The 22361-nt window shown below is 42.7% G+C and overlaps 1 protein-coding gene across 23 annotated transcripts in view; it reads left to right on the forward strand.

The window, feature by feature from the left end:
- Window positions 1-22361, forward strand: part of CLASP2 (cytoplasmic linker associated protein 2) — a 138018-nt gene that overhangs the window by 46540 nt on the left and 69117 nt on the right. For 15 of the 23 annotated variants that reach the window (XM_054177099.1, XM_054177100.1, XM_054177103.1 and 12 more), the window contains one exon: window positions 5661-5807. In XM_054177099.1, the coding sequence (XP_054033074.1) occupies window positions 5661-5807 (147 nt within the window). Of the gene's footprint in view, window positions 1-4945; window positions 5152-5660; window positions 5808-22361 lie in introns of those variants that run through there. The other 8 variants (XM_054177109.1, XM_054177123.1, XM_054177110.1 and 5 more) reach the window with 1 other exon arrangement.

Below are 22361 nucleotides of genomic sequence, written 5' to 3' on the forward strand. Positions count from 1 at the left end.
GAAGCTACTGCCCTTCTCAGCTTTACTCCCAACATTTCATAGGGGAGCAAAATGCTTGCTGAGGTAGACATTTTACTTGGTGCTAAAACAGAGGAGTACTCCCATCAGTTTTTTGAACCAACTTGTGTTACTTAGCAACTTTTGTCATAGGTTTTTTTGTTGTATTTTGGGTTTTTTTTTTTTCTTTTTTTGATCATCACCCCAAGGTTACAGCAGAAGAAGGAGATTTGTATTTACAGGAGTTTGAGATTTTACTGATGAGCATCAGAATGTGTTGCCCAGGACATGAGAACTGTTTGCTAGCATCAAGTTGTAGATACAGGTGCCTCCTTCAGGAATATAAAGAGAGACAGAGGAGGAAGTACCATGAAGTTAAGTCAAATCTATCAGTAAATGACTTCATGTTACATATGTCATTGCACTCTGTTGTCTTGTGAAGAGCCAACTCCCTCATTGTGGGAAGCAAAATGGTTTTTGGTTTTGATTCGAAAAATTGTGTTGTAATGGTTCAAGGTCTGTCTGCCTGCTGTGTGAAAGGGAGATTGCCTGCAATTATGCCTTTACAATACATCTAAAAGAATTTTAGATGGGATTCAGCTGCCCAGACATGGCATCTAGTGCCATGTGAGGTGCCTTGCAGTATCCATGCTAGCCACACACAAACCTGATCAAAGACCTGTAAGAAAGAGATCTGTGCCCTTCTGCAGTGTTGGCTGGTGGCCAGATGGGATGACTTTGGATGACTTTGCTTAGGCAAATGAATTATCTCCTTTGTGTCAGGACAAGCAGATCAGGGTTGTATGGAATGCGTGACATGTAAGGGATGGAGTGCTCATGAAGTGATGTGGGGCATTGGCTTTGACGTATGGATTAGAAGGATCAGCTAACCTTGATGCATCTGTAGTGCTTGCGGCTTCATTTTCATGCTTGAGAGAAACTGTTGTAGGCTGCACCAGTTTATCTGGAATTGAGCTAATGAGCCAGTCCCAGATGTTCCCAGTAACTGATGCAGCCTGTATTTGTAAATGACTAAAGAGACACTGGCAGTCAGTGTCTAGGTAGGTGCAGGATGTGGGAGTGACTTGGGATATACAAGGAGTTTGTCTGCCTGTTGCTGTTTTGCTTGGGCACAATTTAGCAATCATTTTGCTATAAATGATTTATGGTATGGAAGAGGAGCTGTTAGCAGTGGTTCCAAACAGCTGGTATCTGTTACCAATAGTTGAAGGAGGATAGTGAAAGTGGATTTTCAAAAAACAAAAGTCAAAGTTTAAATGCAGTGTCATTGAAGTTACTGTGTTCCTAGGTATGACTACTGTCAGTCTGCTGTGAAATACTGCAAGGTGGTACTTAGGACCATAGTACTGTTAGATGTGAATGTCAACTGATCCGGTGTTGAGATTTGCCAGTTTTACTTATGTGTCATTGCAGGGAATCTAGGGTTTTTCCCCCCAGTGGTGTTACTTGGGGACCTGCTTTAAGATCACTTAACTTGATTGGCTGCTTCTGAGTAGCATAAGTAGAATATAGATCTTCAGTTTCTACAGATGATGCTCTATTTCTTTCTTCTGTTATTGACTGTGACTTACAAAATATTAGATATTAAATGCCACATTAATTCTATAAATCTGAAGATCAGCCAAGGTAAAGGCTTGAATTAGAGTAATTGTAACTATATTTTAATTTCATTTTCTTGACACATGAAACATTTTTCTCTTTGTAGATGCAAAAAGTATTCAGAGACTCTTGTGCCTGGATCTGCATGTTATTAGCCTCGCTGCTCTATAGCCAAATCCCAGTAATTAGGTTGGTTGCTAGTTTGTAGCATTGGGAGTGATGGAAAGTTTTGAGTATCAAATTTGATACATTCACATTTCTCTCAGGAAACTTCTAATGCTTGGAAGCTGAATATTGTGTTTCTAGATATCTGACTATAAGGAGAACCTTTTCTTGAATTTTCTTTTCCCCCCTGCTTGGAAGTCATTTATCAGGAAGAGAACTTGTTCTGGAGAGAGAGAATTTGCTGCTTGTTGGGTTTCTTCGGGAGCTTTTGGCAGTACTAGATGCCAAGCGTCTCTCTGAGGTGTGCTTACCTCAAACTCTTCTTGCCCATTGTGATTTAAAATTAAGATAATGAATGTCTTTAATGGTGGTTTTTTTCACTTGTTCTGTACACTTCAGCAATTCATACAGGTTTCTGTAACTGCTTTTTGTAGTTTAGAACTTTGTTGAAAAATGTTTGGATAGTGCTTTCTGAGCTGTCAGCTGTACTTGTGCATGTAAAACCTAAAATGCTGAAAGTATTAGGCCTTCAGTATTAACTAGAATGAAGACCGTCTAGCCACTATAGAATAAAAGTGTTTGCATCCTTTAGATAGATTTGTTTTGAAATATCAATTATATGTTGGCTTTTATGACCCCTGCTGTAGAAATTTAGTAGTGTTGGCAGGCTGCGTGAAAGTAATGTTACATTAGCTGTTGGATACTGCCATCACACTGCACATTGGCAGTCAGGAGCTCCAGCCCTCATCCAATGGCTGAAGGAAGGCATGTCTAAACAAGTTTGACTCAACTGGATGGAGTAGAACTGCACCTTGATTATACCCTGTGAACTAGCAGTTGCACTTTAAGTTGGGATTCTGTCTGCTGAAATACACCGACAGACTCTCAGAATAACTAGAAATGGATGTATTGTTGTGCATTAGGGAAAGCACATCGTGCTGGAACCTGATACAATGCTTTTGTTTCATTAACTGCCATAAATACAGACTTGGGGGCCAGATCTTCTCAAATAATCTTAAGTACCATCCTGAAAAAGAAATGTCCCCAAAGATCAGTTTGGGTTATGTTGTTAATAGAGCTTAGGGAAAGAAAAGTGTGAAGGCCCAGAAGGGTGGAGCAAACTCCCAGATTCTGTAAAACATGATACAAAACGTTTCTGCTTATGTTTATTTAAAAGCAAACAACCAACCCCACAACAAAAAAGCCTGAGAGATGTTATTGCTTTGGATTTAAAGGAATTAGGAAAGATCCATTTCACCTGTTAATCCTATATATTTATGGTACAGTGTCACAGTTTTCGAATACTTTTCATGCTTGTACTTAAGTTTTTAACATACTGTAACATAAATCAATAAGAGTCCCCAAGTATTGATGGCTAAGATCAGTTCTGTGTTTCTCAAACATACTTAAAACAGCTAGCAGGTGTTTGTGTTTTTTAATGGTTATGTGGGCTAAGAAGCAGTATAAAACTACTGCTCAGTGTATGAAGAAAATGTTCTTTAACTAGGCTAAGTAATTTGACTATATTACCAAGATCATTGTTTAACATAGCGTTCTGTAATTCACACAACATGTCAGTAGCTGGGAACATTTGGCCTTGCTTTTTCCTGAATCTCTATTTCTTCATTTTGGGGCTGAGCAGTGACTTCCATAGTTCTCCATCTTCAGTACTCCATATAATGAATAGGATGGGAAGAAAAAAATCTGAGCCACTGGTTCCCAAAGTCTACTATTGTTTCCTGATGTTCAGGTTTTTCTTGATCAGGAGGTTTTGCATAAATGAGCAGAATGCTCACTGTTTTTAACTACTGCAAGTAACTTTTTGTTCACTAAGGCTTCCTGTGCAGTATTTGTGTATCAGCACTGCATTGTAGTGCTGTTGAATAGTGACAGGGAAGTCTAGCCTGGTTCATGTTTAACCACCCCCAAAAAATGCAGCAACAAAACAATTTTTATTTGAAAACCATGATTTCACTTTGAATCAGTTCTCATGATAACCTACTCATGTGTCAGTGGTGATCTCTTTGTGCATCTTCAAAATCAGCAAGATATTTCTTAATGCGACTTTACAATGTGTGAAGTTGCAGGGAGATACATTTCTATTACAATTTATGTGTTAATTGTACTGTTTATTTCATTTGCCTTCCTCTGGCATTTGGGTTAGTGGTTTTCCCTGATCAAAGAGCTTGATGTCTGGTTCTGTTGGAGATACTGAAAGGAGCTGGAATCAAAATGTATTCTGCCTCCACCCGGATGCTGAGCGGGAGTGCTGTTTCCATGGCAACACAGAGGATAGTGGGGGGGAGGCTGGTTTCTTTTCCCTGTTTGGAGAGTTTGCATATCCAAACAATTATTCTTAGCAAGATTCTCTTAAAAATCAGTGTTTGTAGGAGAGAAGGAAATGGCATTAGTGAAAATTGTCAATATACATCCAGATGTTGGTTGTGGTGGTTTCGTCTTGAATCACGAAGATTACTTAGTGCAACACAGAGCTTTTGGCCAATGCTAGAAAACATGTACTAATTATAGCAGCAGTGATCTTGGACATGTTAAATACGGGGGGTATCCTAATGTTTGGTGCTGCAGACATAGTTGGACAAAATCTTGCTTTACCCTTTTAATGAAAGCTGCTTTCCTTTGGGAGGCTGCATTATTCCATGTAGTTGACATTTCACAGGTTTTTTAAGTAATGACAGATTTTAGAGCAGGTAGCATGTTAAATTGGTCTTCCATTACTGTAGCACAGCTGTGTCTCGACCTCGCCCATTTTACTTACTGTAGGAACCGTAGGCTGATATGTTCTCTGTGCTCCTGCTTATAGATAAATCCTTCTTCCTCGAGGGGACTAAGAAACGATTGCATTCTCCTGTTGGAGGATGCTGAGGGTGGGTTTGGGGCTTTTTTGAAGGTTGAATATTTTATTCTTGGACTAGAAATTAATTTAGTTGTCGATTAAAATGTTGCAAGCCTGAAATTACAGGAAAGAGGAGTTCAAACCTCAGAGTATTGTCTGCCTGGAATTTTTGTTTTAATGCAGGGTTGGAATAGCGGCAAATGCTGTGTGTGGGAATGAATCTATTTGCATGGAGGATTTTCACCTTTTCCTCTGGTGGTGGCTCCCAGAAGATGATGTCACCTTGCAGCTCATTGGTTGTGCGGCACCTAGTGCAGGGAAGGGAGAGAAAGATGCCGGCACAAATCTCAGTGGTGGATCTAGGGTGTTTGCGAGCAGTTTTGGATAGAATCTTTGATTAGTACTGCCAATTTACTGCATGTGGCCATGTGAGGTGCTGGGTCCGTCCTAGGGTGAGGGGATTTGAAGAGCTATCAGAGGAATGAGGCGACTGATCTGCAAGAGGATCTGTGATTGTAAGTTGAAAAATCTGGGTGGAAGGAAAGAGACAGGGAGTGCTGCTGGTTAGACACATTGTGGGAGGATGTGTAGCAGAAAATGCATGCATGAGTAAAGGAAGAGAAGGGAGAAACGTTTGCCTTTGGGAGACTGGAATGATAAAAATGATATTAAGGGCTGTCTTTTGGGGAGAATATTCAGAAATGGGCAAAAAATATTCTGTCTCTGCAAGGGTATTTTCCCTTTGTGAGAATCAATTGTAGGATTTATCTTCATGTTCAGTTTTACGCTGGCTTATTATGAAGGTTAAAATCTTATTTTATAAGAACTTAACATGTAGAAAATGCTGTTTATCTCTCATTGTCATTTTCTTCCTAGGTCAGAGAGAGAGGACAAAGTGATAAATATTTGTTTTTATTTATATGTTTTGTGAATTGCTATGAAATGTGAAGCAGAATGGTTGATTAGGAAATAAATATACATCCATTCTAATAGCTGCATTTTTATTTAATGTATCCTTTCGCAGACAAAAGCTTTGATGATGAAGAGTCAGTGGATGGAAATAGGCCATCATCAGCTGCTTCAGCCTTCAAGGTTCCGGCACCTAAAAAGCCAGGAAATCCTCCCAACAGTGCAAGAAAGCCAGGATCGGCTGGTGGGCCTAAGGTTGGAGGTAATGTAAAGCTATTCACATTCTAATCGGGGCTCCCATAGGCCTTGCCAGGGCAGGCACAAACTAGAGAACTTTGGAAGGTGATGTTTAATTCATGACTGCAGTATTTTTTTGCAGAGCTGAAAACAGTAAGGGACTCTGTTTTATGTAATTATTCACATGTAGAGGTGTTTGCATGCCTGCCTGGTTTTGTGAATGCACATCAGCTTGCAAAGGCCTCTCATGTTATAAATTAACATCTGGAGATAGCAGTTGTGCTGATGAAATGAATGTCTGGTTGTCTCTGATAGAATCCATGTCTTACTGTGTATAGAAGTACACTGTGAAATTCTGTAGTAGAGCTGTGTAGATGACATTTTCACTGGAGGTCTGCACTGTTTCACATGGCTGAAAGGGAGCAGCCATCAACCACATAGCTCACCAGAGGTGTCTTAGACCTGAATGACTTTTATTGTTGTTCTTTAAACTGTCAGAGGATTATGAAACTGATTGTGAAAGATAAAAACAGAGGGCCAATACCCCTCCCAGGGTTTTTTTGCATGGTAGACTTGGAGGCAGTGTAATGATGATGCTTACTAATTATAATCTTTGAATGGGGAAATCTGCATTTTTTTTTTTTTTTAGGGTGGAGGTGATCTAACAAAAGGAACTGTTTGCTGTTAAGGAAGTAAGGGCTTTTTTGATGGTTCAATTGAGTGGAAATAAATCATGCTTCGGGTATGGCTTTTTATGAATAAGTGATTCTTTCAGTAAGGGATTTTTGTGAGAGTCAGTGGTTTTTTTTGCCTTGTTCCTGTAGCATTCTCATATGTGTACTGCAAAGCAAAGATAAAATTTGAAAGAAAATGAACGTGCCTAACAAGCTGCCTTGAGTATTTTCATGTGAATAAGATACAGCTAATGCTTTGATAATTCATTGGTTTTGTAATGTCATCTTCAGAATTCCTGATGCATTGAAAAGATTCCTCTAGGGCGAGATCCACACTGCCACAGTATAACTGAAAATTGATAGTATGTATGTTGATAGTTGGAATCCTAAAGGAAGTTAGCTGTTGAAATTGTCTCTTAATATCTATTATTATTATTACACAAATAAGTGACAATAATGACAAATTTAACCTGAAGCATGGTGGGTTTTGCATGCAAGACTCATGCATAGTACCTCAACTGAGTGCTCAAGATTCCTGTTCTTTTCAGTACATGCTTCTTTTAACAGTATTCAATAAAATACAGATATACTTACATGTAAAATTGTTTTTACATGCAGATTTTCATTGTACATGCTCTGCAGCAAGAACATGGAGACAGGAAAGCAGGGAAAGGGAAATTAGAATAACCATTTGACTAATCTTTCCAATTTAGCTAAAAATTCAGTAGTAAAGGAGATTAGAAAGCCAAAAATTATTATATTATTTTTCCTCCTTTTCCTATATTGCCCAACTTAAAAAAAAAAATAAAATGAAGAGGTACATGGAATGGTACAGAATTTAAGCAGGCCAGAACCAGAGCACTTTGGTCATTCCTTGCTTTTTACCATCTTCTTTGAACTCTGGAAAACACAGAGGAGTGTTCACAGGTGCATCTGTTTCCCCTCTTTTTATTCTGTCAGTGTGTCTGCAGTCACAACATTGAAATTTTTTGATTAAATGTTTTACTGTCATTTATAATGTTGATTAAATCATTCTTTGAATGCTTGTCTGTGCATGTATCTGTGGTGTGGTTGTGCAGACTTCCACAAGATGTTAAGGCAAAAATTCTCCTGAGCAAAGATGTCATGCCTTGGATTCTTCACCAAATGGCTCGAAGGTGGAAATCTGTCTCCCTGTCCTCAGTTGTTCTGAATTACCTCTTCTTTTTTCCTCTTGCTGTCTACCAGGGAGAAACTTTTACAAGTCTGTTAATTTGCTTGTGCACAGATTTCTTTCCTTACATGTAATTACATGCCTCAGTTGAATTCTTCTTCGGTGGTTTTGTCCCTTGCACTTTACCTAGAGTTGACCCCTAGTCTTTTTAGCATTTCCCTATGTCAGCGTTCATCAGTAAGGCTGTTACTGATGCCTCCATTTTTAGCAGGTTCAGTTTACACCTGCTGCTCATTATTGATATCTTTCTGGTTTACTCTATCTCCCTTTTTCAGAGGTTACCAATATTTAAACTACTTCTGTCTTGCTAGCAGATGGGAATGTTAAATGTCTGTGCTGAGAGAGCCTCACCATTTTGCATAGTATGTACAAATCCTGCATCTTCTAGCCTAATAAAGAATGTTAGTGCAGGTGCCAAATGGATTTATTGAACAAGTTAGTCAGGTTCTAGTCTCTTCTGGAAGTGAGGAATTGGCCATAACATAATTCCCACAAACAAGGATGCTAGATCAGGAAAGAGGTCTGTGTAGTCTCCTGTCCTGTCTGACAGTAATCGGAAGTGACCACAACAAAGTGTATGTGAGCAGTGCAAGTGTTCAGAAGCACCCTGCCAACACAGGGCAAAATGCTGGGTTTAGAGAGCTTTGCTCCACAGGAAACCACAGACTTTGAAGAGTCCAGTTAGGGCATCTTGTTGTGCTTGAGACGTCATGAATCTTCATAGCTGCAACCATCCCTCGATGCTTTCTTGCATCCATTTTCCATAGAGTTTGCGTTGCAGATGCCTACAAGTATGCCTGAGTCTATTCTGCAACCTCAAAATTGCCACCCTTGAAGCAAATCTATGGTTCAGGAAGTTGCCTGCTCTTGCTGATTCATTAGGGCTGCTATATCCTGCAGTCCCAGATCTTTCTGCTCACTGCTTCATTTCAAGACTGTAATCAGTGGGCACAACTTTTCTCACCTTGCCTTCATAAGCAGGGGCTACAGGTATTTCAGGCTTGTAACTGCTTACCTCACTGTTCTGCCACCTGTTGGTCCTGCCTGCATAAGTTCTTCCTGACTTTTGTCTGTGCATGTATATGTACCAAGAAACTGCAGTTCACCCTTAGAGGGGAAAAACAGCAGCTCCATTAAATGTGTTGCTTTTTCTTTCCTTTTTACAAAAAGCTCCAAGCACATGTCAGTGACCTGCAGCTGAAGCAGGTCCTTCATTGCAGTTTCTTCTCTTCAGGCTTCTGTGACCAGGCAAAACGGCTAGGAGAAACTGTTGAGCATAGGCTGTGATTACTGCAAGTTCCATTCATTTAAACTGCCTTTTACCTTCCAGAGATCCTCTTCCTAGGATACTGCTTTAGAAGCATTTCCAATCAACTGCAGATGACAATAAAGAAAGTACAGCTTATTTCTGATTCCAGGAGGGAGTGGAAGCTATCCTGCCTTGAGGCTAAGAAAATTAAACCTCTTAGCCATGCTGCTCACTTTTTTTATGCTTGTATCTGTTGAATTATACCTCAGATGCATTTGTGCTTGGCTTTTCATTGTATATTCCCTGTAGATATTTCTTACTGAAGAAATGGATAATTCCACCACTAGGTAGATAGTCTCTTCAAGTGAAAGGACCCATCCAATATGGTGAAAGATTCTTTTCACTGTGGTGGACACTTTTATGTGGGAAATGCATTTTGGTGGTACAGGAAATGCTAAGTCACTGTCTAGGAAGGCAGGTGAAAGAGGTACTTACAATAGCAATAGTTATGTCCTGCTTGGGCTGGAAATCTCTCTCCTTGTGCTGGGGATGACTGTGCAAGGTTTTTTCATGTAAGCAGTGGGAATGGGACAGCTTTTGCTGACAGGTGTGATCAGGCCTGTAGATGACAGCAGGCAGCCTCAGTTGTGTACTGCTCTGAGAATTAGAAATCCAGCAGGCTGTTTGCCCTGTGACTTCACTGCATCAAGGTGTTCAGGCAGTGACCTTCTTGCCACTAATGAATGAGAAGAGATCAGTCTTCAACTTAATGGAGCGGTATTTTGTTTGGCATATTTCTTATTCCATGGTCAATACACTCCCTGGAGTTAGCCCTTTGCCAGGCAATGCACAGCTGATCTACTGACTTTTGACAGTCTTGCTTTCAGCTTTTCATTCCAGTGGCAGAGCCTCTGGAAAATGCCTCTTTGCTGTAAAGCCTTCTCGCTGAGAACATGCACCATGTGTGTTCTGCTGCTCAGAAATGGAGACTCAGGCTTGCTCTTGGCAGCATGGCAAGAAGCTTTTCCATTGTAAGGGACACCATAGTTTACAGCAGAAAAAGGCTGGAGTGTGTTAGCCAAATGAGCTATATTCTTGTCCATTTACCATTCAAGATCTCTTTCAGGTCTTTGGCAAGTTCTCTTGCAACTGCAAGCTCCCTGTTCCAAGTCTTCTAGGGAATGGTTTGCTAGTATACTCTTCAGAAGCTTTTTGTATTCTAGATCTTGGTAGGAAGCCTCAGTCTGTACCTCAGCAAGATGACTTCTTTTCCCAGAATGTCACTTTAAGTTACTAATCTTTGAAATGGATTAAATGTAGGAATGGTGGAGGCTATTCAGTGGAGCCATGTGGAAGAAAAACATGCTCATAAAACTTGCTCATGACCCACGTCTATGTTCACTTTCTCTTGTATGGTGAGATCCTCTGTAGGGCTGGAACGTTATTCTTCATGCTGTAATGTGAAACGAGGTAGAGTATCCACTTGTTGATTTTAGTGGGGAGACGCACATCCTGTACTCCTGCTTACGATCCGTAGTGTGTTTGCCCCTGGCACCATTATGCATTGCTGGTTGTTCAACACTAAGAAATGTTGCTGTGCTTTTTGAAGCAACCTGTGTTGCTTGAGGTTAAATCATCCAGTATCAAACCAGCAAAGGGAATATTATTTATTTGGATTTAGAATTCCTGTAACTGGTATTTCAAAAGATACTGTGGAGTAAGAATCCTCAGAATCAACAGTGTCTGCCTGGAGAAACTGGCTGCTCCAGGCTTGGATGAGTGTATTCTTTGCTGGGTTAAAAACTGGATGAGTGGCCAGGCCCAAACAGTGGTGATGAATGGTGTTAAATCCACCTGGGGGTTGGTCACAAATGAGGTTTCTTAGGGCTCAGTTTTGTGGCCAGTCTCTTCAAAATATTTATCAGTGATCTGGACAAGGGGATTGAGTGCTCCCTCAGTAGATTTGCAGATGACATCATGTTGGGCAGTAGTGTTGATCTGCTTGAAGAAGGCTCTACAGAGGGAACTGGACAGGCTGGGTCAATGGGCCAAAGCCAGTAGTATGAGGTTCAACAAAGTAAAGTGCCAGGCCCTGCACTTGCATCACAAGAAGCCCATGCAGGCTTGGGGCAGAATGGCTGGAAAGCTCCTGAGGGAAGAAGGACCTGGGAGTGTTGTTTGGCAGCACGCTGAATATGAGGCAGCAGTGGGCCCAGGTGGCCAGGAGGGCCAACAGCATCCTGGCCTATGTCAGGAACAGTGTGGTTAGCAGAACTATAGAGACATGATAGTACCCCTTTACCTCCATACTGATGAGTACACACGTTGAGTACTGTTTATTTTTGGGGGTCCTCACTAAAAGTAAGGTGTTGAGGTGCTGGGCCATTTTTAAAGGACAATGAAGCTGGTGAAGGGTTTTTAGAAAAGAGGCTGATGGAACTGGGGTTGTTCAGCCTGGAGACTCAGGTGAGACCTTATTGCTCTCTGCAGCTACCTGAAAAGGAGGTTGTAGTGACATGGGTGTTGGTCTGTGCATAGAATCAATAAGGTTGGAAAAGACCTCAGAGATCATCAAATCCAACCTATCACCCAACACCTCATGACTAAACCACAACTCCAAGTGCCACATTCAATCCCCTCTTGAATGCCTCCAGGGATGGTGACTCCACTACCTCCCTGGGCAGCACATTCCAATGGCCAATCAGTCTTTCTGTGAAGAACTTTGTCATTACCTCCAGCCTAAACTTCCCCTGGTGCAGCTTGAGACTGTGTCCTCTTGTTCTGGTGCTGCTTGCCTGGGAGAAGAGACCAACCCCCAGCTGGCTACAACATCCCTTCAGGTAGTTGTAGACAGCAATAAGGTCACCCCTGAGCCTCCTCTTCTCCAAGCTAAGCAACCCCATCTCCCTCAGCCTCTTCTCAGAGGGCTGTGCTCCAGACCCCTCCCCAGCCTTGTTGCCCTTCTCTGGACATGTTTGAGTCCCTTGATGTCCTTCTAGACACAGTACTCAAGGTGTGGCCTAACCAGTGCTGAGCACAGGGCAGAATGACTTCCCTACTCCTGCTGGCCGCACTATTCCTGATACAGGCCAGGATGCCCTTGGCTTTCTTGGCTATCTGGGCACACTGCTGGCTGATGTTCAGTTGCTATCAACCAGTACCCCCAGGTCCCTTTCTGCCTGGCTGCTCTCCAGCCACTCTGACCCCAGCCTATAGCACTGCCTGGGGTTGTTGTGGCCAATGTGTAGAACCTGGCACTCAGATGTGTTAAATCTCATGCCCTTGGACTCTGTCCAGCCTGGCAAAGTCCCTCTGCAGAGCTCTCCTACCCTTTAACAGATCAACTCCTGCCCCCAGCTTGGTGTCATCTGCAAACTTACTGATGATGGACTCAGTGCCCTTGTCCAGATCATCAATAAAGATGTTAAAGAGCATGGGGCCCAGCACTGATCCCTGGGGCACACCACTAGTGATCAGCCGCCAGCTGGATGTGGCACCATTCACCACCACTCTCTGGGCTCAGCCTCCAGCCAGTTGCTAACTCATCTCAGAGTGCTGCTGTCCAAGCCATGGGCTGACAGCTTGGCCAGGAGTTTGCTGTGGGGGATGGTGTCAAAGGCCTTGCTGAAGTCCAGGCAGACTACATCTACAGCCTGCCCCACATCTGCCAGGTGGTCACCTGGGCATAGAAGGAGATCAGGTTGGTGAGGTAGGACCTGCCCCTCTGAAATCCATGCTGACTGGGCCTGATCCCTTGGCTGCCCTGCAGGTGCTCTGTGATTGCCCCCAAGCAAAAAGTTCTCCCAAGCAGGAAGTGATAGGATGAGAGGAATGGCCTCAAGTTGCACCAGGGTAGGTTTGGATTGGACATTAAGAAAAAACGCCTTTGCTGAAAAGATTGCCCTGGAATAGGCTTCTGAAGGAAGTGGTTGAATCATCACCCCTGGAAGTATTGAAGAAATATGTAGACTGGATGCTTTTAACTGTAGGAGGCTATTCCCAACTTCAGGAAATTTGAGTTTGTGCACCTGTCTACAGTATGTTTTGTGAGCATCATAATGCTTTCCCCCTGCTTCTTAATAATAGTAGTACAGTTCTTTGTTGAGGGAAGTGTTGAAATGGTACTGATGGCCTTTTTTTAGCTGTTTTTCCTAACAGAAGACATTTTTAAATGTTTGGAAGCTTTAGTAGGAAACAATTTAAATAGGAGGGCTCTGCATAAAACAAATGGAGTGCGGAAAAATAGACCCATGCCTTCTGAAATCTTAGCCAGGAGAAGTTAACCTCATTAAAACTACACACTGTACTTAAGAAATGTTGTTTACTTCCCTGAAGTGAACTTCCAAAGAGGGTTTCCTTGTAGATGATCAGTGGTCTGATCTCCTTGGCCATTACAAATTCTTGTCCAGACACTGGAGTTACTGTTCCTCTAATAGATAGTTTCCTTTTTAGCTAGCCTCAGCAGGTGGACTGGAAAATTAACCTTAATGAGTAAGCTGAATGGAAATAAACATGATGAATTGCATGTATGTAAGCACACCTATACATATGTTTTCAAGTGGGAATACCTTACTGCAGCCTTTCAGTACTTAAAGGGGGCCTCTTGCAAGAGGACACAGGATGATGGTTTTAAACTAAAAGAGGAGAAATTCAGACCGGATATCAGGAAGAAATTTGTTGCACTGAGGGTAGTGAAACACAGACACAGGTTGTGCAGTGAATTGTTAGATGCCCCATCCCTGGAAACATTCAAGGTCAGGTTTGCTGAGGCACTGAGCAACCCGATCTAGTTGAAGATGCCCCTGCTCACTACAGGGAAGTTGCACTAAATGACCTTTGGAGGTCCCTTCCAAGTCAAAGCATTCTGTGAGTCTCTGTATTCATGATTACTGTAAATTAGTCTCTGTTTTGTGTGCATCATCCAAGGACAGTTGGCAGAGTTCTAATTAGTTTATTTTGCACTAGTTTCTAGATGCCTCAATCAGACAGTAGAATTTACTATGCTGGTGTAAGTCAACTGTACCCAATAAGACATCTCTAAAGAGGATCATAACCTAGGAGTCAGTTTAGAAGTGGATAAAACAGGAAGGGGGTAAGAACAGAGCAGAAACTAGGAGGTCAGGAGAGAAGAGGTCACCACATTGTGTAAGCAGTTTTTTAACATCTTTACCCTGTGTTGTAGTCCCAAATGTCCTACTAGCAATCACAGTAGTACCAGCCAGTGGTGAGGATGAGGGAGGTAGCTCACCTCGTGTTTAGATTGCTGTGTTAAATTATTTTTTTTCCCAAGCATAAGAAGGGGAAAGCCATTTTTGTTTAGAATTTCATATGGGTAATTGCAAAAGGGAAAGAGGAACTGGGGAGAAGGAAGCTGCACTGACATCAGCTGACCCTGCTGCTTTGGGTCAGGAATCACAGAATCGGTTGGGTGGGAAGGGACCTTTACAGGTCACCTGGTCCATGCTCCTGCAGAGCAGGAACATCCACCACTAGATCAGCTTGCTCAGAGCCTGTTTGAGCCTGACCTTAGTCCTTGTGGACTATAGCTGTGTTACAGAGTAGGCAGAGAACCATTCCAAAACATTGCTGCTTTGCCAAGCTTGTATTAGGTGTGATATCTTTTTGGGGGTGCTGGGGCAGAAGTGTCTTAAATCTGTTCAATTTCTTTGAACATTTTGTGTACCCTCAAATAGAGAAGCAGGGAATGTAGAAGCATCAGGCGCAAATTCATTTTGGAATTTGAGTGGAAAATTTTCACCAAGGCTGCAGACATTACTTGCAACAAATAAATGAAATACCCTTAAGGATACAGGATAAAAACAGTACATTAGAATTGAAGCTTTTTGACCTTCTGTCTTGCACTAGTGAACTTATAGAAGTAAAAGATAGAAATGTGTTGTTTAAAATGTGTAAAAACTGTAATTGTGTAGTTTGCAGTGACAGGCAATGTTTGCTTTCATTGTTCTCAATGGGGTGTCTGTTTAAGCTGTTGAAGAAAAGAATGCACAGTTGAAGAGAAATGACAACAATAACAAAAATACCATTTTCCTGGAACTGGTACCTCATAAAAACTCCACAGAATCATAGTATCAGTCAGGATCATCTCGTTCCAACTCCCCTGCCATGGGCAGGGACACCCCACACTAGATCAGGCTGTCCACAGCCTCATCCAGCCTGGTCTTAAACACCTCCAGGGACGGCACCCCAACCACCTCCCTGGACAACCCATTCCAGGGCTTCACCACTCACATGGTGAAGAACTTTCTCCTCACATCCAGCCTGAATCTCCCCACCTCCAGCTTCATTCCATTCCCCCTAGTCCTATCACTGCCTGCTATCCTGAGAAGTCCCTCCCCAGCCTTCTTGTAGGCCCCCTTCAGATACTGGAAGGCCACAATTAGGTCACCTCGGAGCCTTCTCTTCTCCAGACTGAACAGCCCCAACTCCTTCAGTCTCTCTTCACAGGAGAGGTGCTCCAGCCCTCTGATCATCCTCGTGGCCCTTCTCTGGACATGTTCCAGCACCTCCATATCCCTCTTGTAATAGGGGCTCCAGAACTGGAGGCAGTACTCCAGGTGGGGTCTCAGCAGAGCTGAGTAGAGGGGGAGAATCACCTCCCTTGACCTGCTGGCCACACTTCTCTTGATGCAGCCCAGGATCTGATTGGCTTTCCGGGCTGCAGGTGCACATTGAGAGCTCATGTTGAGCCTCTCCTCCACCAGCACCCCCAAGTCTCTCTCCTCAGGGCTGCTTTCCAGCCAGTCACTGCCCAGCCTGATTTGTGCCTGGGATTGCCTTGACCCAGATGCAGGACCCTGCACTTGGTCTTGTTGAACCTCATGAGGCTGGCTTGTGCCCACCTCTCCAGCCTGTCCAGGTCTCTCTGGATGGCATCCCTTCCCTCCAGCGTGTCTGCTGCACCACACAGCTTGGTGTCATCAGCAAACTCGCTGAGGGTGCACTCAGTGCCACTGTCCATGGCACTGACAAAGATGTTGAACAAGACTGGTCCCAGGACTGATCCCTGAGGGACTCTGCTTGTCACTGGCCTCCACTGGGACATGGACCCATTGACAGCCACTCTTTGGGTGCAGCCATCAAGCCAGTTCTTTATCCATCTAGTGGTCCACCCATCAAACCCATGATTCACCAGTTTGGAGACCAGGATGTGGTGCAGGACAGTGTCGAAGGCTTTGCTCAGGTCCAGATAAACGACATGAGTTGCTCGCCCCTCATCTATTAATTTCGTACCTTGAACCAGTCCGTTTGGCAACAGTAATTGTAGATGATGCAAACAAACAATTTGTGTTTCTAGTTGTTCTCATCAGTTCGTGTAATTTAAAATAATTACTGTAATTTTGTCTATTCAGGTGTAAAACTAGGAACAAATTCAAGTAAAGTGTTAATATTTGGCTATTAGGAAGCTGTATTAAAAGCTGAAAATAAGACTAATGCTGTCATGCTTGTAAAATCAGCATAACTTTAAAATTCACCTGTTGAAATTTGATGTATGAGCCAGAGTCTCCAGTGTGTGTTCTAATTATTTTGGGAAAATGAGTGCTGCTGAAGAAAAGAAAGCCTCTGGCATCCCGGCATGTATTAGAAAGGGTGTACTTAGTAAGTTGAGAGAAGTTCTTCTCCCCCTCTACTCTGCCCTGGTGAGGCAGCATCTCCAGTATTGTGTCCTGTTCTGGGGCTCTCGATTAAAGAAGGACCTTGGGAAACTGCTTGAAAGTCTCCCATCACAGAGCCACAAAGATGCTGAAGGGAGCGGAACATCTCCCCTAGAAGGAAAGGCTGAGGGAGCTGTGGCTCTTGAGCTTGGAGCAGAGGATCCTGAGGGTGACCTCATTCATGTTGATAAAGATGTGCAGGATAGTGTTGGGAGCATGGAGCAAGGCTCTGCTCAGGGATCTCAAATGATAAGACAGGGGGCAAGGGGTGCAGGCTGAGGCAGAGGGGTTCCACATGAACATGAAAACTTCTTCACTCTGAGGGTGACAGAGCCCTGGAACAGCTGCCCAGAGAGGTGGTGGAGTTGTCTTCTCTGGAGACATTCAAAACCCACCTGGATGCATTCCTGTGTGACCTGCCCTAGGTGATTCTGCTCTGGCAAGGGGGTTGGACTGGTTGAGCTTTTGAGGTCTCTTTTCCAGCCCTAACATTCTGTGATAGGGGATTTGAAAGATTACTTCACAGGCATCAGTGTTGTGTGTGAGTTGAAAGATGACTGTGAAGCTTCCAGTTAAGTAGAATCAGACATTAACCAATAGTGAGATAAGCCTGAAAGAAATCAGCTGTCTCTATTCTTGCTGCCCATGGGACTGCTGCTTGTTCCCCATGCCCTGAGTTTGATCTTTGCATGCTGTCCAAACATGGTACTAAGTACAGCACTCTTAATTTATTTGATCTCCTGCATGCTTTACAAATGCTTTGGAGTTGAATCAATTTCTATATCATTCCTGTTGAAATAAGAGGTAGTATGTCTAGTCTTTCATGCCTGTGAAGCTGTGCTGCACAAGAATTGAGGCTGAAGTAGTGGAAATGGTGCGTTCAGTATTAGAATCAGCTTCAAATACTACTGACTAAATTTCTCAGAGATCGGAATGTTTAGTGCACAATTCCAAAGGAGCGTTCATGCCCCAGAGCATCTCCAGGTTTTAAGCATGTATACTGGGGAAGTGATATTCATTGTCTTCAGAATTATTTTGTGCTGCTTCTTTGTGCAGGAGTCCTGTGCTCCTGACTAATGTGCCATGCCTCAAGGACTGAGACTTGCTATCCTAGCAGTTAAACACCTTGCACCACTGCCTTTCCTGTAAAGATAGCTCCTAATTTATTCTTGTTCTTCCTGCTCCTGTTCTTTCCTGGAGTGAGGAATTGTATGGAGAGATCTGCTTAGCATCTCATTCCTCAGAGGCAGCACACTCACTAGCTGAGTGGAAACTTTATATGCAATATCTTTGGCATGTAGGAGGAATGTTTTAGTGAAGCAAGTGTGCTCCAGGTGGGTTCTGAAGGGAAGATAGCTAACCATATTTCTAATGTAGGCAGATAAAGTAAAGGAACAGAAGGTACTATGAAGGTATTCTGCTATTTTGTTCAGTTTGTGCAACTGTTTCAGCTTGAATTATTTTCTGGGTGCCTCAGGGACAATGACTTCTAGCTCCGGAGGAGCTGAGGTGTGGACAGGTCACTTCAGAATGAATGCCAGTCACTGGGGTTGAACATGACAGAATTAATCTGTCAGTTTCCTTAAAGTGGGCTTTCTGGCAAGGCTTTTCTGCTGTGCTGAGTCACTTGGTTGTAATTGTCTTCTAAGCCAGTCTGAAACAATGTGAAAGCTTTGTCAGTTGAAGTTCTGCTGGAAAAAAAACAAACCCCAAACCCTTCCAAAGGCTTCTTTGGGTTTAGTGTTGGATCTGCTGGTTTAAAATACTTCTTATATCTGAAACTTAATTTAAAAGCAATAACCTCTGGTGGCTTGCATTAGAACAACTGAATAGGTTTCCTGATTCTAGTTGTCTGCCCCATGTCTTGGTGAAAGGCAGTTCAGCTTAAGGTATTTTAGCTTAGGTTAATGAATGAATGCAGTGGCTTAAGAGACTGGTGCATGTTCCTTCTGCTGCGTCTCTCTCCTTGTGCAGGTAATTACCATCTGACAGATATGTTAACCCACTAAGGTAATCCGGTGGCTTCCTAAGCTTTATTTGTCAGGTTTCTCTGGTTGGCAAGGAGTGTGTTTAGGGGAACACTAGGAATATAGATAAGTTCATCGTAGCAGAGAGGTTTTTGAGGATGAGGAGATAAATTGTTTTGAGATGCAACTGTGTTGAGGTTTGTTGCTGATTTGGTTTCCTTTTGGTTTGTTGTTTGGTGTTTCTTTTTTTCATCAGAAAAAGGATACAAGGCAGCTCTAGTTCTGTTGATGCAATTTTTTCTCTAAACTGGGGCCACTACAGCTTTTCATGGTTTGATCTTAGTTCTACTGGCAGAATTGTGACAATTAGCAGTGTGCTCTCTTAGCTTGCATAGTGAAGCCTGCAAGTGCTGCAAACAGTTACACTGAGTGCCTTGGCTGGTGCAGCTTGTGCTGTGAGTAGAACTTGAGACAAGTTATTACACTAACATAATTTTATTTAAATTAGTCTAATTATATCCATCCTGTAGGACTTAGCAGAGTAGCTATCTAAAGGTAGATCTGCCTTGTTTACAAAAACCACCTTGTCTAATGTTGATGAAAGTGGATTTTTTTTGCTGGAGCAAGTGCTATTTCTTTGTTGCTCTCAAATGTTTTTCTAACTTAAGCAGGTAACTTGGAGGCATCTATACTAATTGACTCTCATTCACCTGATGAAAGAACATCTTTGTGCTTTATCCAAGTAGTTGAGATGGAAGAGTATTTCTTTGCTTGTCTTAGAGGAGGTTTTCATTCAGGTTTTTCCATTAAAATCCAAAGATCAGTCTTTCAAACATGGAAATAAAAATGTTTAGAACATTGATAGGATTAAGGCAGGACCTCCAGTGTTTCCTGTGTTCTGCTGACGTCAAGGTGTGTGTACACAGTATATCAGTTGGTCTTAGATGACCCAGTAATTCAAAGCATGAAGGGAATTTTCAGAAATTATCAATCTCCAGCTACATTTCCAGACATTTACTTGATGTTTTACAGAGCAATAGTGTCAAGAGTGCATCTGAGATGATGTTTTTCTGGACTGTTTTATTAACTGTAGCACTATTCTTGTGGCACCTGGAAATATAAAGAGATTCCTGACTGATTTACTGAGATTCCCTGTGCAGAATCTCTGTCTTAAGATCCACCTTTGCTGTCTCAGAGGTGACAATTCAGATCATGAGTTCTGTTAACTTTCTTCCTGGCCCCCCAACAGATAGGATTTTAAAAGTAAGCTGTCAGTTTTCTCAAATGCTAATAAGAGCTGAACCAAGGTTAAACAAGTAGTCTGTGCAAAGACTGTGAGAGCTATAGAAGAATAACCAAAAATAGACCAGTTTCAGAAACAAACAGCAAAATGTGTATTCAGAGAAAGAATTAGACAGGACCTTTGCAACATCTACCCAGTGGGCCTGGGAACAGAGTTTGGTTATTGAGCACTGTCTCTGTCTATTGCAAGTACCATGCTAAAAAACTCTGCCTACAAAAAGTGCTGCAGTCTGTTCATTTACTTGTAGCTTCCCTGAATACATTTGCCTTTTTTTTTTGGGGGGGGGGGGGGGGAGGCAGGGGGCCCGGCCTTTTTTAATTCTCTTTTTCAATCAGCACTTCCATTAATTTTTGGTGGCTTTTTTCCCCTTGTGTTTAGTGAGATAGCCTGTTTCCATTCCACTAGGTTGGTTTTGCACTTGCCCTTCCTTGTGTTAGTTTTGAGTATTGCTCTACTCCCTTCAGCCTATACTTAGAATTTGAGCAGCTGTGTTGGTTAAGCAGCCTGGAGTAATATCCTTCCCTATCCCCACTGTTGCGTATCCCAAGACCTCCATTGTGCTATCATGGCGTTTGTTTCAAGCGGTGAAGCTGACCCGGGAGCTGGTCAGCTCTTGGCCAGTTTATTTTGTTCTCAACCTAGCTGTTGTGATTCACTACTCGGCTGTACTAGTGCTAGAATGAGGGAGGTTGGTGGGAGTGGGAGTTGCCAGTTAACCTGTTGTGATGGGTTGAGGCCGACCCCCTTCCCACCACTGGCAAAAAATGAGACTCAGACAAATGGATTGCAAAAGTGGTGGAAAGTTTAAATGGAAAGTGGTGAATGTTTACAAAGAGCCAGAAGCACAGTGACAAAAGAGATCCCAAAGCACACCCAGAAACATTCCATCCCCACCCGAGGGTACACCCAAGACCCCCTAGGGCTCTTTCTTCCCCCCACCATCCCCACTGCTAGGCTAATCTCAGCTGGCAGGACTGAGATTGCCCATCCCCCTGGCCTTGGGCCTAGCTGGGCCCAAAAGGCTGGGAGAAAACCTCCCCCCAGTTACCGGGTGGTGGCAACAGAAGAAAAGAGGAAGTGCCAGGACCCCTACTGAGATCTTTATGGGAGCAGGGTGTTATGGGATGAAATACCTGGCTTCCTGTGTCCGCCCCCTGAGCTGGACTTCTTTGGGACACAGGGAGCGTCCCTCATATGAACACAGCAGAGGGCACCCAGCCCAAACCACTACACCTGTTACACAAAAAGCTAAGTAGGTGCCTCAGCTTATCCTGTCCACTTACCCTACACTGAGCTGAAGCTGCTGTCAGGTCCTAGTTTATAGCTGATTGTTTATTACCCTACAAAGCCAAATGGGTAACTGCTTTCTTTTCCTTTTTTATCTTTAAATCCCAAATGATCTGCATCGTATCTTCAGCCTCTGATAGACAAGAAGCGAAGCTTTTGAATTAGTTGAACTGTCAGAGTAAATCTAGGTTTTCTGGTTTTTTGGTTTCTTTCAGGGAAAAAACCTGCAATCTGCATCATGCTTTAGATGTGTTTCTCTGTAGGACACTGTTTGCAGCTGGAGATTTCTGAAGGATAACAGGTGTTTGTATAATAACAGGCTTCTCAAAGTTTGCCCATGTTTTACTTGTGATGCTTTTGGTATTGGAAATTGCAGCTTTTTAGGGAAGTGTTTTGAGAAGGCCACTGAAGATCAGAAAGTGAAACAATTTTAGAGGTTCAGTTACTCCTCAGTTTCTGTATGAGTTTTGAAATTCCTTTTTTTGGTCATAAATTTTTGTGTCAAAAGACCCACAAAAGTAGAGAAAACCTGCATTGGACATGATGCCAAATAAAAGATGAGCAGTTTGGGGTATTTTTAGACCAGCAGTTGTATGCTTTGATTAGACAGTTCTGCCTTTCAAAACCGAATTCTAGGCCAGGATCACTCTCATGACATCTTTTTTCTCCCCTTTTATGTTGCCTTATTGTTTTGTCATCCCATGATGTACAGCTCTGTAGATACTAGTGGGGAGAGCGTCAAGACAGTAGAGCGAGTGAGCAGTCCCAAGTCATTGTGATATGATGGAATGATTTCAAATGCTTCCGTCAGAAGAGAGATAAAATTCGACCGCAGGAATTAATTTGTGGGTGCAAAGCTAATACTGTAAAAGACTGGCTAATTTTTCACTTGCAACCAGAACCCTTTCTAGTGTTGAGCTCTTAAAAATGCTGAACGTAAGGCCTTGTGACTGGGAAAAACCTAATTAACAAGAACACCATTTCCAGGGCCTCACAAACTGTTGGAAATTCTTACATTTAATTTGGGAACGTGTCTCAGTAGTCTGCAGGAAGTAAGGGTTTAATTGCCATTTTCCTCTGTCACCAGACACATTGCACTTCAGTTAAAAAGCCCAAAGGTCCTGTGGAACTTAGAGGTACTTAAACAGCTTATTTGTTACATGCAGTACATTCTCATTTCCTGAAGTGGAACTCAGATCTGTCAGATCCAGAT

Source organism: Dryobates pubescens, chromosome 38 (assembly GCF_014839835.1).
Source record: "Dryobates pubescens isolate bDryPub1 chromosome 38, bDryPub1.pri, whole genome shotgun sequence".
Lineage (NCBI taxonomy): Eukaryota > Metazoa > Chordata > Aves > Piciformes > Picidae > Dryobates > Dryobates pubescens.